Source organism: Channa argus, chromosome 15, assembly GCF_033026475.1.
Source record: "Channa argus isolate prfri chromosome 15, Channa argus male v1.0, whole genome shotgun sequence".
In the NCBI taxonomy this organism is placed as follows: Eukaryota; Metazoa; Chordata; class Actinopteri; order Anabantiformes; family Channidae; genus Channa; species Channa argus.
Window position 1 is genome coordinate 21,495,884 of NC_090211.1, and position 18,100 is coordinate 21,513,983.

An 18,100-nucleotide genomic window follows, 5' to 3' on the forward strand; every position below is an offset into this window, starting at 1 on the left:
TTTCTCCACTGGGGGGCGCCATGGTGGGTACTTTCATTTTTGTCATCTTATATCAGAACTTCATTAGTGTTGAGAGGGGAAGATGGCAACAGTTGATTCCTTTGGACAGGCTGCCATCTGCTGGACAGTTGGTGAATAGCAATTGAAAACTACTTCATTGTTTCATGTGCTGTCACTTCTAAATAGTTCAATATCTCAAAAACTACACAAGCTAACGTGATGAACCTTGGTGGACAGCTGCCCCGTGATGAAATGCTTCACATGTTACAGTGTTGCTGTCACGGTCTTGGTTAAGGGATGGACCCAAGAGAAGAGACAGAGCGAGGGTTTGCAAAATAAGGGGCTTTTATTGAAAGAGATGTAAATGATGAACAGGACCAGCACACGAAAGGAGTTAACTTGAAAACAAGAGGGGAACCGAATTACCAGAAATAAACACAGCTAAGGCTCAGGGGACAAGTTAGAGAAAGAACTAACAGAGGCTACTGATAAAATAAGGCACAGATAAACGTTAAGCCACTAAAGCGGGTAAACACAAGGGTAAGGCTAAGGAGACTAAGAAATATCAAAGAACAAACTACTGAACAAAGGCTAACACGTAATAATGGTTAAAGTAAAACGGAGCACAACTTAAAAACACACTGGAAGGGAACAATACCAAAGTAACAGAGTTGGGGGAGCACATACACACAAGGACTAAGGGAGGCAGTCACAAACAAACTCAACATAAAGCACTGGCAAACTGAAGAGCACACAAGCAAACCTAAACATGAAAATACCAGGAGAAAACAAGCGGAGAAAACTTGGTGGGGTTGGTGAGGATAATAACGGCAACAAGGAAGATAGTAACCACGATGGCAGAGACCACATTAACAATGACGAGGATCTGGCAGGGGAGCGAAGGGAAGACTGAACTTAAATAGAGGGTGGAACAGGTGCAAACAATGAGGGACAACGAGGGTAAAGCTGGGTGAACAGAACCAGGGACAGGAAGTAAGGAGAAGGGGCCACAAAATAAAAGTCCAGGGACAGGAAGCACAACAAGATCCTGACAGTTGCTTCTATTGCTCCGCTGGGCGAACTGCAAATGATTTTTATTGTTTTGTTCGAGTGGTGTCGCTTCTAAAATGTTCAGAGCTGCAGATTCGGCGATGGCTGCAGCAGCTGCAGCGGCTGGCTTTCAGTAATCACACTCATTTTCTGTAGGAAATGCCCATTCTAGTTTTCCTTATCCTTTTTATCAAACCAACGTAAGAGCTATACAAAGTAAACACAGACAAAACCATATTAGACCGTAAATATGCCGGATAGCAGGTTTACGTTAAGCTAACATTAAGACAAATTAGCAACTTAATCAACACAGACGTTTAAATGTTTTTTACTGTCTTCGTGTTTTTATTTGTTGGATGTCCTTTCAAAATAATATACTTCAGTTTTACAGGAAGTTATAAAATAAAAGCCAAAAAACAAATTAAAAAGGTTTGAACTAGGCACATGTTGCAGGTAAAAATCAACGTTAATTTAATGCAAACATTGCAAAGGCAATTAACAACATTCCCTTTATAGTAAAATATCAAGAAACAGTTGACGTGCAGCAAAATGTGCAGCTTCTTCAAACATCTTACTTTATGCAGCTCACTCTTCCACATCTTTCACCCACTGATGCATTTCACTGTGTGTTGTCTGCAGAGCTGTTCTCATGTTTTCCTTTTCCTTGTCCAATTCTACAGTCCTTTTCTTAGTCTGTAAATATATCATGCGTTTCTATTATTGTGAGAAACATAGGGCCCAGTTGGTTGAGTTTAGTCATCACTACAACAGTGTGTGACTAGAGCCCCCACCCGTCTCTCCACTCACCAACAGCAACCAACAGTAACAATAACAATAACAAGACAGTGGGAAGAGACTGTGAGTCTTTTCCATCAGTCCTTTGCACTAAATGAATGAACCCAATCATTTGGCCAAAAACCTAAGCAGGTCATGCATCTGTTGCTGAGCAGAACATTGTCCACCCTCAGGACACTGCCCCCGGCCTTTTTCTTCTTTTATGGAAACCTTTTCCCTTTCCAGCACTTTGATAAGCACCTGTGAGCATGGAGTGACTCAGTGTGGGATGGTCTGCTGTTAGACAGTAACTGACCTTGGAGCAGTTCTGCAAACACTTCAACACAAAACATATAGATGAGACAAAGTTTTATAAGACAAACAACATACAATCTTTTAAACAGTCTTCAAAAGTACACTGAATACTATTGCTGTTATAACTAGGTAAAATGCTAAGGATTAAATGTAGTCATCATTTAATAATACTTGATTTTCCATCACACACTCAAACCCAAATATCTTAATTTCCTTCAAAAATGTCCATGTTATTGTTTTATAATGTTTAAATAGTTCCATTAAAGAGCTTGTACTTTCTATCAAACATCAGTCAAAGACGACAAAAATGAAAAAGAAATACTGGGGACTCATCTAGTTTTAATGGATTAGATCCATGCGTTGCTGCCTGTTAGCTATTACAATACAATGCTGCCACCTTGTGGTCACTTTGATGTAATGCAGCGATACACTAAGTCTGGACTTGCTGTAACGGTTAAAGGACGGTAGAGTTGACCACCATCACTTACACTGAAAAAAGGTTAAGACGAGGTCTCCACGTGAACAGTGTGAAGAGGAGGAAGGATCAAAACTATCAAAATCTCCACTTCCTGTTTCCTGACGTTTATTTTGTAGTCCCTCTACTCCACTTCCTGTTGTGGCGTTGTTTTTGGTCACCTCATCAGCCTTGATTGTTTTCACCTGTGCCGCTGCCTGTTTTAACGCAGCTCTGAGAACTTTCCAGTCTGCTTCTCTAGTTTGATGTCTGTTTATTGAGCTCTTGGATACGCAACTCTCTGATGGAAACTGTCTTAAGGATAAGGATTCTGGAACTTTACTGTACTGATCGGACCTGGATAGGTATTGTGGACTTGGACCTGGAAGTCCAAGTTTTTGGATGGTGGATTTTTCCCCACCAAGTACGGATGAGTGTGTCCCTCACTCCTGCCTCTAAGCTTCCTCTCTCCTCAGTCGATCCCTTCCTCCAGGCCACCGTCCGTCTCCTCCAGTCCTCCTCAGCAGCTTGCCCTCTCCACCAACCCCGTCATCCTGCCTGGCTCCTCCCCGGAGTTACCAATAGAGGGCAGTACAACCACACTCCTGACTTGTCTCCCCATCTCCATTCCTCCTACTCTTTGCTTTGAATCTGGTCACTTTGCTGCTGTTCTTCTCACCTGCTGTGTCTGAGACCTCCACCTCCTGATCGGCTGACTGTTCTCAGCCGTTAACACCAAAATTCATCCAAAACAGAAATCAAAAACCAATTAGCTTAGCAGCACAGAGGTATGAAATGGAACTAGTAATGGGGATACCTGTTACTTCTTATTATGAATGATTAAATAAAGTAATAATGGGCTGGCACACGTCTTTAAATCTTGGGGCGGCTGTAGGCTGTAGTCATCCACGGACCACAGGGTCAGTGGTTCGATCCCTGGTCACAGCTATATGTCAAAGAGTCTCTGGGCAAGAGACTGAACCTCTAACAGCCCTTTCCCATCCCCACCTGTGCAGTGCTGGTCCAAGCCCAGTAGAAATTGGGGATGGTTGTGTCAGGAAGGGCTTTCGGTGTAAAAACCGCCAAATCAACATGCGGACAATGATCCGCTGTGGTGACCCTGAACTCACAGGATTTAAATCTTATCTTTAAAAGGAAATTAAAAAGCAGAACCTTCTCCTTTAATATTGTGTGAGAAGCAGCAGTCACATGTGTCTGTGTGAACAATATGTTGAGGACATGATTAAATGGCTTGTTGTGTTTTGGAATCACGATAACTACATGTAAAATAGCAAAGGTTTACAACACGGCATTGTAATTCTGCTAGTGCTGTCCACGTACTCACACTCACACATGCCTTGCAGCATGTGGCCTGCACTAGCAAAACTAAGTCATGCCCCAAAGTATCAACCTGAAAACAAGACAGCCGTGAGTACTGGTGGTACTAATTATGCAATGGCCACACACTAATTGAAGACAAACACTGTATCTCCTCATTGTGCCTAGAAACCAGACAGGGGAGCAATTTATCCTGTCTGCTATAACAAAAAGACATATTGTGGTGTGATGAGGGTGACACAGTGCTATGATATAATACAGTTGCATTAAAATCAAAGATTTTACTTTCAGACTTTTCCTCTGATGTAACTTGAACTCTGCCTGCCCTCATGTGTATGATACAAGACACGTTTTCTTAAGTCTTAATTACTGTATTTCAGTGCTCTTAAACCCGAATAGCAGAGCCAGCACCCAAGTTATTCATCCAAACCGGAGATCTGGTGGCGTAACATGCATTAGTTTAGCGCCATCCAGCGATTCGGAGGGCAACATCATCATCATCATCATCATCATCATCCTCCTCCTCCTCATCATCCTGCTTTGCCAACAATAACACTCTTTAATAAATTTAATTCAAACTGAGAATTTCTCAAGCACCTTATTGGGTTCTGAAGTCTATGAACCTTTTTTTTTTTTTAATGATGAATGTATTTTTTAGTGATTAGTGACATGTAGCATATGTAGTTAGTTTGGGTTTTATTCCTAAAGATGTTGGTATCATGTTAACTGTGAGGTTGGTGCTTTGGGAGGAGTGTTGCCTCCCAATGCAAGTTTAACTTTACCATGATCATATAGACAGAGCTGAAAAGCTTTTGTTTGCAGGGTCTGATCAGTGGGTGAGTATCAGTGCAGCCTTATCTCTGTCTCTTTGTTGAAAGCTGACATTTAGAGCAGCTGCAGGACAAATGTGAAACAAATGATGCCACATTTGACCCCACAGGAAATTGGTTAACTCCTTATAAACACATTCACAAAATCAAGGTCTCTGAACAGTCTTGGATGTGTGAGGATTCATCTGTTTGCAGCTTTGTCAGTGGTGTTCTGCTCCCTATCAGGCTGATGCTGGGGAAGATTAACCCTCCTGTTATGTTCAGGGTCAAATTGACCCATTTTAAAGTTTAGCAATCTAAAAATAATACATTTAGTTATTTAGCAGATGCTTTTATCCAAAGCGACTTACAAGTGAGGTACAAGGCAGCAAAAATCTAAATCAAGGAAAAAAACATCAAAGCAAAGTCCTATCAGAAAAGTTCACATTTCACGAGATGCAAGTGTTAGAGCAACTACGAGACATAATACAACCCCGTCTCACACACATACACACACACACATTTTCTTGACCTCTTCTTTGAAGCCATTCACATCAAAAAATGGTCAAATTCAGTGGTCTTTGTCCCCAAATACACATCTGAGTGACCACTCAATGTGGGTGGAGTTTGTCTACGAGAACTGAGAAGGTTCCTGTCAAAAGTCAACACCTGCATTCTCACACTTCAAAGATGAAGTCAAGAGTGTGTGTGAGTGTGAGACAGCGGTGTATTATGTCTCATCGTTGCAAAGAAACAAATAGTATTTGATTTTTCTGACTGTTTTTAGCTTGTATTTTGTCGCTGGGTCAAATTGACCCGAACAGTATCTTTGTAACATGAACATGTACGAGGGTTAGAAATATGTGAACTGAAGCATTTTTATTTTATGTTGATTACACTAAAAAAGCCAAGCAGGAAAGTTTCAAAGTGAAAAAATACTTTTAAGTATTATTTTAAATTCTTAACTTTAAAACGGGTCAATTTGACCATGAACAGCAGAGATGTCTCATTTTAATTTATCCACATCACGCCATAAACAAAAAAAATCCAAATATAAAATACAATTTTTAAATTTTTTATCAATTGCATATAAAACTATTGTAATTTATATGTAGGTCTTATGCTTATGACTTATGCTCATTGAACCCTGATCTGTGAACAGTAAAGAACATCATTGAACTAAATATTGATTGAAATGGTTAGTAATGGAGTTAATGATGAGATATATTCATATTCATATTCAGATATTCATAGACCTACACTTAAAGGATCTATCTTTTTTATTATCTGTGATAAAAGAGAATATGCAGCACTGTCTGCAATAAGTTTGTTTCAGTGAGAATTGACAACATGATCAGGTCAACTTACAATATTAAAAATGTTTAAGCTTTTCTTTAAAATGTCTCTTTGCTTCCTCTTCTCCTGTGGCACATCTCATTTCAGCTGTCAATCAAAGCAGTTTATTATAACAAGATGCACCTTTTTTATATCCTAAAAGAACAAGGAAAAGCTTTATATCTGCTGACATAAAGGGGCCTGGCTTTGTGACCTATACAGCTACTATGATTTAAAATGCCTCAATGCTGAGGAGCTGCAATATTATTATTCAATTAACATGTAGTTTTCCAGCTCTTAATTGAGATTATTACTTAGAATCTACCAGATGTGATTCTAGGTAGTTATTATTCTTACCCATGTGATTTTGGCCATTTAATAAAAAATATATTTTGTTGTTTGTGGTTGTTAGTTGAACGTGTTTTCACCATTTTATTTTTTTTATTTTTTATGTTCATACAGCCAGTTTAAATTATTAAATTATGTAAAAGAATGATTTTATTACATTTGTATCAATATTGCAACATTCCAATTAAACTTTTGGTGACGTAAGAAACGCAAAGAATGCTGAAACTGTTACATGACTGATAAGCTGCTTCAGAATAAAATGATACTTTGATTGTAGTTCCTGCGGGTTTCTGGTAAGTTCAAGGCAAGAAGCCACTTTGGTGTGATACGACGAGCAACGCGGACATGGCTTTCCTGAAAAGAACATTTGTGGTTTTTCTCTATATGGGTGAGTTAAACAAAGTCCTGTTTTCCAGTACTTAAGGAATATATGAAGATTTTTCAATTAGATTGTATTTAGATTGTATTTTGTATGACAAACATGTCTTAACAGAATATTAAGAATATTAAGCATAATTCCAGTAAAAACATTGCATTGCTGAAATATTGTCTGTGCTGATTATTCTAATTCAGTAACTATCAAGGTCCTGATATTTGAATGCTCAAAAAAAAAAAGGAACGGTTGGCCGAGCACAGGCCAGAAAATGATTGTTTGTGAGGAGGGCTGACAGGGTGGTGGGGGGGGAGCAGCAGGGTGGCAGCTGGACTCTTAAAACACCAAGGTCTCGGTCTTGCAAAGTGGTTTTCTTCATATTTAAAACACTTATTCAAAAGTAAATGGCTATGTTTGTGCTCTTGTTCTTTTGTGTCCCTCAGTATTTGCCAACACTAAACTGTGACAGTTTCCAACATAATACATCTGTAAAGTGCAGCTAAAGTTAACCCATATTAATAGAAGATAGTTTTTAATTGTAGTCCTAAAGACTAAACCGAGCTTAAGTTCCACTTTTGAGGAGCTTGATAATTCCACCTTCAGATGGTTTGTACTCACAGATACTTTATTTCATGACATTAAAAACAGAAAAGATTCAGCAGTAAAGTGACACTTTTTCTTAGACTGTGATGACAAATCCATTGGCTGCTACAAGAAGTTACAGTCGAGGGAGGGATCAGGGACTGTACTGACCTTTCCTGTTAATGAATGCAGGGAATCTAAAGCCAGATGTGAGCACAATTAGGATTGAGGGTCACAATCAGAATTAGATGTAGGTCAGGAAGAACCAATGCTGACTGTGTAGTGGATTTATGTGCATGTCTATGTGTTTTTCAGCCTGGACAAAGGTGGAGCTGACAACACAGGAGACTGTTGAGGTTTACCTGGGTGACTCTGCTCAAATCCTCTGCCAGTATAACGTCACTGATGGGAACAATCAGCCCAGTGATTTATTTGTCCAGTGGTTTGTGGTGAGTATAACTGAAACTCTCTGACACAATTCAACTGCTCACTTCTTGTGTAGGTCTGCTGCTTAAAAGTCAGTCATTTGAATCATGGCCAGTGACCCACAACTGTAATTGAATCATCAGGCTATTTAATTGCCTCCCTTATTGTCGACTCAACAATAAAAAACGATAAAAAAAAGTTGAAAACATAAAATAAACCACAGACAAATCTAAGCTATAATGCAGCATAACAATAAAACCATTTTTTTATAAGAGAGAATTTATTTCCAATGGAAATTTTACATCAACATCAATGTTTGTCCTGCAGGCAGCTTTTGATTGTGTTCACTTTAATCATATTGTCAGGACAAAGGAGACACACAGGCTGTGTGAGTGAATAACTTTTCTATCAGTGTAGTGTTGAAGAATGTGTCATTCAGGGCTGAACTCATAGAATCTATCAATCAATATCATATGTTATCCTAAAAGTGTATCCACAGAGTAATAACTATATATAATTATAGTATATTTCTAAACAAAATAAATGTATTAATAATAACTAATTGATGCATTTATTGCTTTCAGCACCTTCAAAACTTGTTCCACATTCCATAATACCTAAAACAAAGACCTATTCTGGTGATGTTAGAAGAAATTATACAACTTTTGATTTAATATTCAGTTTGAGGGACATATGGGTCCCAGTGAAACATGGGACAGACATTAAGGACAAGTGCAAAAAAATAAATATATGCAAAAACCAAAATTATTTGAGAATTTGAGATTTTTAACAAGACGAAATGTGTCTGAATCAGACTGACTCAGCTGAGCGATGGCTCACATTGTATGTTTGTTTCACAGCAGCAGTCAGCTGGACACACATTTTACTCAGCATTTTACTCCATGATACACAGTTAAAGGTGATGTGTCAGCCTGACTACATGTCCTCTTTTCTGCAGAGACCTGACATCACGGGCTCATGGACACTGATCTTCTACGGTGATGACAAAGAACAGGAAGTACTCGACAACACGGACTACAGTGATCGGATCAATGTGACTTTGGACCATCAGGAAGCTCAACTCACCATCCAGAATGTCCAGCTCTCTGACAACAGGCAGTTTATCTGCCACGTGCAGGAGAAGGTCTTTGGGTTTGCTGTGGTCACGACCGATCTCAGAGTGTTTGGTAAGGAAACCCACCAAACATTAAATGGATTTCAAAATAGCTGTTGTTTAAAGGAACATTCCAATCTGTAAGATTTGTAATTATTCTTTTTCTAACTCAGCTCCTCCAGACGCCCCAGTGATCAAGGATGTTATGACAGGAATATCTGTGACCAATGAGATGCCATCTAAGGTGGGCCTACTTAATCTTAGACACTGTTAGTCCCTGAAATCAAGTTTCCTGTACAGTGCTGCTAAAGATTGGCCAATGTGACTTTCCATCCAGGTTGCATCATGTGAGGTTCGTAACAGCTTCCCTGAGCCCAACATCACCTGGTACAAGAACAGCATGCCACTGATGTCCTCAGCAGGACGTAAGTGCAAAGTGTAGATGAATAATGTGTCTGGGTCTCACCTGTATCACACTTTGAATTTTCTGTTAGCAATCGAAGCTGTTAATGTGAAGCATCAGTGTGTTTCTATTAAAGCCTGATAGCAGCTGTAGTCTTGCCAGGGTTGTAATCATGAGGACCAGATGTCTAGATCACCTAATTACCAGCTGACAGCGACAGAGAAACAGTTGGAATATGCACTTTGTGACCTCTACAGCAATAGGTGTCAGTTTCATAGAACTTCTGTCCATTGTTACACTAAACATCTGTATTGTGTTTGACAGATGCAAATGTGAGCAGAGATCCCAGAGGCTTTTTCTCCGTCCAGAGCACATTGGAGTATAAAGCGGTGAGGGAGGATGAAGATGCCTATTTCTCCTGTGAGGTCAGCTTCTTTGTCCCAGGAGGCGTCAGAACGTTGGAGTCCAACAGCGTCAACATCACTGTTTACTGTGAGTTAACGTTGAGCCTTTCTTGGAAATGACCTTGTAAAATGACTTTAGCAGCTCGCTGAATAAGCCTTCTTAATTTGAGTGTGTGTGTGTGTGTGTTTAGACCCTAGCACCAAGGTGGAGATGTGGAGGGAGTCGCCCCAGGGCTTGGTCAAAGAGGGGGATACAGTGGAGCTGCGTTGCCATGGTGACGGCAACCCCCCTCCATCCTTCATTTTCCACAGAAAACAAGTAAGTTTCACAGTACGTGGTGTAATATCGGTTCGGCCTTGTCTGCCTCCATCTCTACTTTCAAATACCGTGGGTTTAGATATTGGGCCTAAATATATTGTCGGCCCACTGAATCCCCCTAATGGAGTCTGTTGGGAATTGCAGCTGCATTGTTTCACCACATGATGAGTATCACATGCAGTGTGCAACATTAAAACTTGAAATCCAGTAAGGTTAGGGAAACTATTCTTTTTACACTCCCTGTCCCCTTGAGATTGTTGGCGTTAGCTAGTAACATTCCACAACATGGACAGAGATGACAACTTTCATTCATTTTTGTGCAGGACCAGGATGTGGACTTGGAGAGCAGTGGCCACGTGTTGATCCTGTCACCGGTGTCACGAAACCACAGCGGAATCTATCAGTGTCGCCCTCTGGACTCTGACGAATACGCAGACGTCAAAGGAGAAATTCAGCTCCCTGTGCACTGTGAGAAGTGGTCTCACACACACACACAAAGACTCCACCTCCATACTGATTGTCTCATGTGAAAGAAAGCGATAAATCCATTCCTACAGCATTTGATTTCCTTTTCTTTGCTGTTTGTTGTGTTCAGATTTGGACCCAGCTGTTGTGGTGCCAAAAGACTCAGAGGTGATGCTCAAAGGGGAAGATCTGACTGCAACCTGCAATGCCCTGTCCTCTCTGAAAACACACACTGTCTGGTACAAGGTATGTACACAGTAGACCAGAGACTGGATTGAAAATCTTACTGAAAACAGTAGAAAAGAAAAGGATAATGAATATGTTTAGATGATGTGAAAGCTAATAAATAGCTGCATTAGTGTGTGTGTTTATGGTTTACATGTGTGTAGGATGGGAAGCAGGTAGGCACGGGAAACACACTGCACCTGCAGGACGCCACCTATGGAACAACAGGACAGTACCATTGTGAGGTCTCTGCTCCCTCCTTCCCGGCCTTGCACAGCAGCGGCTCTGTTCACATCATTGTACGAGGTCAGTGGCCCCACACGGCTCCCTAGCTCAGCCACCTCCTCCTCTTTTTCTCACATTCCAAACCTACCATAAAAAGGTGAACTGGACCCTTTCAGGTCACTGGAGGGCTTTTCATGTGAAACATCTGTGCAGGAAGCGTTGACTTCCACTGACACTAGCTCAGCATTAAAGGAGAGTAGATATGAACTGGGATGTTTGAGGGTTAAGAATTTCAATTCTAAGGTGAGGTGAGGGCAAAGGGCTGAGGAAATGCTTTATGTCACTCAGCAAATATATGTGTGTGTGGGTGTGTCTAGGTGGTCCCCAGCTGGTTGGAGAGGATCAGGAAGTGCAGCTGGAGGAGGCAATAGGCAGGATGGTGAACCTGAGTTGTGAGGCTGAAGGCTCTCCACTGCCCAGCATCTCCTGGAACATCATCGGCACCCAGGTCACCAAGAAGGCTCACGACACAGCACTAACCTGCTTCTGTTAGAGGAGCTTTGTTTGTAGTCATGTCAATGGTGGGAGCAGTGTTTTTCATTGAAGCCCTCAAATTTCTCTCATGGTAGAGTCCGACTTCCAACTTACCCAGATTTGGGGGCTGATTCTAGTCATTGTAGAGTTTCCTGCTTTCTTCTTGTACATAGATCGTTTCTCTGTAGGTGCAGGAGCCATTATTTCTGAATGAATACAAAGAGAATACAAAGAGTGTCATTATTTAAGATGATGTTTGCTTTAAATTCAAATGAGATACGCAGCCTGATGGGATGAAAATTCCACTCACTTTCACTTCTCATGAAGAAACGTTTGTTCTGGTACAGATGCAAAGCTTTGCACCCAACTGTAGTTATACCAGCTGTGAAGAGCATTTCTATTGTGCCAATATAAAACACATGGTTTCTTCATCAACAAGGTGTGTTTGTGTCTCCACAGAACTGGAAGGAGGTGGTAAGAAAGTCGAACGAGTACGTGGCTCAGAGTGTGGTGTCAGTAAATGTCACCTCGGACATCAGAGCTCTTTGCAACGTTTCCAATGACGTGGGCACTGAAGTCAAAGCTTTCAACATTAAAGCCAGTAAGAGCTTCTCTCTCACTTTCCATGTATGAGTGGATGGATTATTAAAAAAGGGGCCATTTAGCGAGTGAACCATTAATCTTTATTCTCAGTTCTCTAGTGCAGGGAACAACCAGGTTTTGAATTGTTGAATTGATTTCATGTTATTCATTTTTCCATCATATTGGAAAAAAACAAACAAAATAGCACAACCACAGTAAAGTCAGAACATTGTGCTTCTGTATGTGTTTCACCAATTCTAAGTGTATGAAATCTGGAATAACCAGCAAAAGGTTTTTCATACAGCATTTGAGTTATTTTGGATTGAAAGTTTCAAAGCCTGTTTGAAAAGTTTTGGTCACTGTCGGGCTTTAATGGTACAGGCAGTAGAATGTGGCTTCTAACTAGGGACCAAACTAGCGATTGTACATTAGGGGATGAACTAGGAGACGTAGGGTGACCTCAATGCTCATTAAGGTTTAAACTGCTAAATCAAGTTTAAAGGCTCTGAAAACCAATTTTGTTAATCCTTTACTTATTGTTAACAGTGGGATAAAGCACAGTTTGCTAAGTTCATAGATTGTCTTTTTCTCTAAGCTCTTTTCACCAAAGACAAGAAGATGGTGTCTTGTACTAGCTCGCACTAATCAGCATTTAGCAACAGTTAAGGGAAAAATCACATGACACGAATGTTACCAGGTTACCCTCACTAGTGTGTCCTGTGAGAGAGCTGTGCTCTTCTTTCTCCATGCTGATCTTTAGTGCTACCACTAGTCCCTCTGGGGACTGATATCACGTGAGCATCGTTGCTCAAATAAAGCAAGAATGAATCTATGATCTATGTGAAAGTTGTTTGTATGTGAAGGACAAAAAGCTGTCACTTCAACAGGTGGATGAAGTCAGCAATCTTCCCTTACACCTGCAGTGTGACATGAGATTGGGTGTAATTCCGTGTGTGTGTGTGTGTGTGTGTGTGTGTGTGTGTGTGTGTGTTGGGTTAACAGTGGTGGACTTGGACAGACGCTCACTCTCTAAGTGTTGTTTTTCTTCCTCACAGTTCCCAGTGTCACCACACCAGCTCCCTTCACTCCTGGTAAGAGTTTTGCCCTGACAGCTCTTTTGTCAGATGCCTTTTCCCCTTTGCCCCATCTCTCTTCTTTCTGTGTTCACGCTTTAGTCTAAGTTCTGTGTGAGACAATTCCATACATTATTTATAGTTTCATGCAGGGACTCTTTGGTTTGCTGGCAGATCTTTGACATATTAAATGTCCCGTTTCATAAAAGATGAAAAGTCAGATCACCAGAAAATTCCAGCAATTCAATCATGATATTCTGCCCGAATGCTCTGCAGTGGTAAAAACATTATTTTTATGTCCCGGAATTTTGAAAGAAAACAAAAATAAGCTAAATACATGTAGTGTTGATTCTCTCTTGAGAATTATTAATAAAATAAATGTTTGTTTGCTTTTCTAAATATCCACTGATGTCCTGAGGGGCTGAACCTCTTCCAGGTGTTACATGATCAGTTTGACTTAGCTAAAAATACTTGTACAATCAGAGGAAACGGTTTCTACACACAACTAGTGGAAAATCTAATAATCAATAATGTATAATAAAATATGTATGTGTGATAGAATAAATACCACAATCTTAGTTTTTAACAAATTCAAACATCTGATCTGAACAATAGAATTCAGGAAAAGGGGGCTGAAGTCATTGGGTGAGAGGCAGGGTACAGCCCGGACAGGTCTCCAGTCTGTCTCAGGGCCATCACAGAGAGACATACAGAGAAAGACCATCATCACAATCACATTCACTGCTACAGGTCATTTAGTCACCAATTAACCTAACATCATGTCTTTGGACTGTGGGAGAAAACTGGAGTAGCTGGAGGAATGTATGTATGTATGGATGTATTCAAAGATAAGCCAAAAAGTGCTCTACAAATAAAGAAACCAAACTATTTTATGTGGTTGGTACACAGTGAAGCAAAGGTCAAATCCTCTTAAACACCGCAGCTGTCAAAGTAGCAGCTCAGAGATGAGAACAATTGTTAGATGAAGTGAACTAACAGGATTTTCTTGCTCTCTGTGTTTGTGTGTTCATGCAGCTAAGGGCAGTGGGGTGATCATAGTAGTCATCATACTGTGTCTGCTGCTGCTGGCCATCAGCAGTGTCCTCTACTTCCTGTATAGGAAGGGAATTATCCCACCTGGACGCTCAGGGAATCTGGACATGTGAGTATTGTCTCTGCTACTCAGTACAGTAAATATGTATTAATCCTCAGAAAGAAAAAGAAAATGTCGTCATGTAGTCTTCAACAAATGCACTGTTAAATCCTGGGACTGTATCCAAAATGTTCAAATTATGAGTCAAGTGGACCTGGGAAGACTTATTGTGCCAATCCTCCTTTCTGTCAACAGCACCTCAGAGAGGACCCCCAAAGATGACGTGATAGAGATGGTCACGTTGCAGAGAGTAAGGAAACTGTCGACCTAGAGTCCATGGAGTCATCAACAACGGCCCTGATGAACAGGTAACTATTGTCGTGGATGAATAGTTGAGGATAAAACAGGAACCACACACAGAGAAAATGTCTGCATTTTTCTCACTTATGTGCTTTAAGAACGTCTTTAATGCACTAGAAAAATGATTCCTGGGTTATAATTTCCCCATTTTCTCTTTCAGGTAAGTTTGGCCAACTACTGGCTTGTTCACAAACACTTCCTGTTTTCTCTGATGTTGATCCATAGCAACTCCTCCTCCTCCTCCTCTGTAGATCAGAGCTTCTAAGTAATGTGATGTGTGTGCAGTGTGTGTATGTGTGTGTGAAGGTGGGCTTACACTGACACTAACGACTGACTCCTTTGTCCAGCAGGAGGAGCAGGAGGTGGTGGCCTTGGACCGTTTGTGAAGGTGACAAAGGTTAAAGATTGGTGATGTGCTGTGCCTGCTTTGTGATTGCATCATACACTTCATTTGTTCCTGTGCTTGTTCTGACCTGTTCTCTTTTGATTGTGTTTCCGCTGAGAGCTAGTTAGGCCTGACAATGTAACATGTTAGAAGATTTCAGTCTTTGTTTTAAGTTGTTCAATAAGACATTATTTGCTTGTTCTTGATTTTTTTAAGTTTTAAAATAAATGTTGAAATTGTTCTTTTTCCAAAATGTGTGTAAATTCAGTAGAGTACATGTGATTTATGGATGCTTGTGTGTTTCTGCTTTGCAAGAAACTAAGGTCAAATAAAAATGTTTGATTTAAAGACAGGCTATTTCTTTTCTATTGACATTTGTCTCTAACGTATAAAAGAGTAGTTGGAATAGAAGCAGTAGGCCCCAAGCTGCCCTTCTCACTGCAAATCAATTCAAACATTTATTATCCATTTAGAATAAAGTGTTCAACCAACACTTTGAACAAATTACAGACATTAATTATGTGTAGAAGAATCTATTCTTCTAAGACCATTAAAGTCAAACAGTCATATTAATGTAGTGGATGATCAGCATATTCTATAAAGGAAGATGGTTATTTAGTGCATTTCAGAGGTGGTGTGAGATCATTTCCTGAATATCCCAGAGTTGCTCTGTCAAAATACGTCCATATCCAAGAATGAATCCAAATTGAAATAAAAATACTGCAGCTGTGGGGCATCTGAACATGAAACTCACTTTGCAAGACAGGTCAGTTCATTTTTGCTCAGTGATGTATCTGCATTCAACAAAGGTTTTCAGCAGTATGACTCTTGTCTGGAGGATCACGAGTTACATGATACAAAGTAGCAAATGTAAAAGACAATATAATATGGCAGCATTCGCATTTGAAAGCAGACAAGACAACTAAAGCTCCACATTCTACCAATGTCCACACCCACAGTAAATAACACGGGCAAAGACACGTTGGGTAACTTTTTTATCAGAGGAGAAAGAACTATTCAGCTACTAAGTAGCTAAATATTGTGAAGCCAACATCTGATGTTCTGTAGGCTCATTCCTGTCTGTCATCATTTGTTTTCATCTACAAATTAGTGAAATAACAAAAATGGGTCACACTGTCTCTCAGGCTGATAGGGTCTGATAGGGGGACCCTGAACTCACGGGATAAGAACAGGAACAATAAAAACAAATGATGCCTCACTTGACCACACAGGAAATTACTCCTTTGAAACACATTCAGAACAAAACATAAAGTCTCTTAGCAGATGATGAACTGGATGTCATATTCACATGTCCATGTCCAGACGGTTTCAAACTGTCTTTGTACAATGTTACTTTAGACTCAAGGTACACACTGCCTGGCCAGAAACATTTAAGTCAGCTGTGCCTAAACTGTGCGATTCATGTCGACAAACTCCAGTATGTAAATGGCAGAACGTTTGACATATCGTCATTCAGAAAATATCTAGATATTAGATAGATAGATTTACTTTCCCAAAAATTCCCATCAATTTTGGTTAATTGTCTTTTGATTTAGAGCAGGAGTGTTGACCTCTGGGCCTTGGGGGCTGCAAACCTGCTTGTTTTCCCACTAGCCACTGCTGATTACCTGGATCAGGTGTGCTCAGGTGTGCATTGATTGATCCATGGTGTAGATACGTCTGCTTTCACTCTCTACTTCACTTTTTGTGACTCATTACATTATATTGGACTCAGGATGAAATGTCATGAGAACAGAAAATGAGCTTTAATCTGTTTGCCCTCATTCTGAAGACAGAACAATGCAGTTGAGTTGTATAGGAGACAAAAGGTGAGAAGCTGCAGGCACATTGAATCATTTTTTGGTTATAATTTTTGATTTACTTCATACAACATTTACCCAGACACATTTTACTTAATATATAACAGGTTCCAATATTCGATTCTGCATGTTAAAACTGTAAGATGGACAGTTTCTGTGGATTTTCTTTCCTTTCTCCATGTTTCTGTAGCATCCTGACTTTCTCTCCTTTCTATTCAGCAGTAACTCTAAAATATAGAACCCGTCCTTCAATTGAGACTTGAACTAGTTCATCTAGTGGAGATAACACAGGTTCCTAACAACGTGATGAACTGAAGGCTGATCAAACACTGTTTGATCACTTTAGACTCACTTAAGGACTCAGAACTAACTACTTACATTCTGATCTTTCATTTGACAGGTGACTATTTCTGATCAGGCTGTGGTTTCTTTCCAGTTTCCTCTGATTCCCTCTGTGCCCCCTGCAGTGTTTGCAGCCCGTCAGCCTGACCTCCAAGGGTACGTTTGTTTTCAGTTGCTAGTCTGGGATGAACTGTTAGAAAATCGAGCGCTCCTACAACGTGCTGGTGGTCTCTGCTTTTGATATTTTATGCTTCCTGTTCTGCATGTGTGAGCTGGAAATCTTCAAATATTTCAGACCAATAGGATGTGAATTGAAGGCATTTTAAGAACCTGCAGTCGCCCTGGTAAATTCTTATTTCTGTTTATCTTTGTGTTACCTCCACCCTGTGGATTGATGGAGTATTGCAGCAGACGTTGACGTGAAAGGCTTCCTCTCTGAAGTCCTGGTTATTACCAACATGACCAAATGTTTCTCAAAGATCGTGATCGTGTTGATCGTGTCTGAACTGGTTTATTTCCCTTTTGTGTTTTAAGGACATTAATGACACTAAAAAGGAAAAGTGTCAGAAAATGTTAATTACCTGTTTTAAAGGACATTTCTCTTCGTTGGAGAGTCAAAGCAATTAGTTAATCCTGGGAATTTTGTGGCTGCTATAATTCTGTGGTTTAGATCTTAGGCCACACATTCAAAGGTGTTGCAGAAATTCAGGTGTGATCTTCAAACATCATCAATTCAAAATGTTTAAATCTTTATTGAAAGCTTTACCTTCATTCTTTCCTTTCTTTAACACCCTATTTTCTAACTGATATTATACTGATGCTGATAATAGTTAAAATCTGCATTTGTTTGCAAGACAGATAATTACATAGATCACCTTGCCTTCCTTTATTATACTCGATAACATGTGACTATGGCTAATATGCTGATATTTGTTGTGAGACGATATAAATG

The 18,100-nt window shown here is 40.1% G+C and overlaps 1 protein-coding gene and 1 long non-coding RNA gene across 2 annotated transcripts; both read left to right on the forward strand.

Moving 5' to 3' along the window:
* The first annotated feature begins 6,768 nt into the window (after positions 1–6,768).
* Positions 6,769–13,255, forward strand: LOC137100154 (cell surface glycoprotein MUC18-like). Its single transcript, XM_067477791.1, has 14 exons — positions 6,769–6,811; positions 7,694–7,827; positions 8,763–8,991; positions 9,092–9,162; positions 9,256–9,343; positions 9,646–9,813; positions 9,917–10,044; positions 10,368–10,512; positions 10,640–10,755; positions 10,899–11,040; positions 11,337–11,507; positions 11,933–12,094; positions 13,131–13,166; positions 13,251–13,255. The coding sequence occupies exons 1-14, from the start codon at positions 6,769–6,771 to the stop codon at positions 13,253–13,255; spliced, it is 1,638 nt and encodes a 545-aa protein (XP_067333892.1).
* A 924-nt stretch (positions 13,256–14,179) lies between these two features.
* Positions 14,180–15,306, forward strand: LOC137100011 (uncharacterized). Its single transcript, XR_010910836.1, has 3 exons — positions 14,180–14,310; positions 14,497–14,609; positions 14,949–15,306. It is a non-coding gene; the product is annotated as an uncharacterized lncRNA (long non-coding RNA).
* The last annotated feature ends 2,794 nt before the right edge of the window (positions 15,307–18,100 follow it).

Excerpts from the sequence above, each read along its gene's own strand:
- LOC137100154 (XM_067477791.1), top strand. The coding sequence starts at position 6,769 with ATGGCTTTCCTGAAAAGAACATTTGTGGTTTTTCTCTATATGG. Across the intron at positions 9,163-9,255 it reads CCAATGAGATGCCATCTAAG|GTTGCATCATGTGAGGTTCG; the intron begins GTGGGCCTACTT and ends CTTTCCATCCAG. Across the intron at positions 11,508-11,932 it reads CACAGCACTAACCTGCTTCT|GTGTGTTTGTGTCTCCACAG; the intron begins GTTAGAGGAGCT and ends TTCATCAACAAG.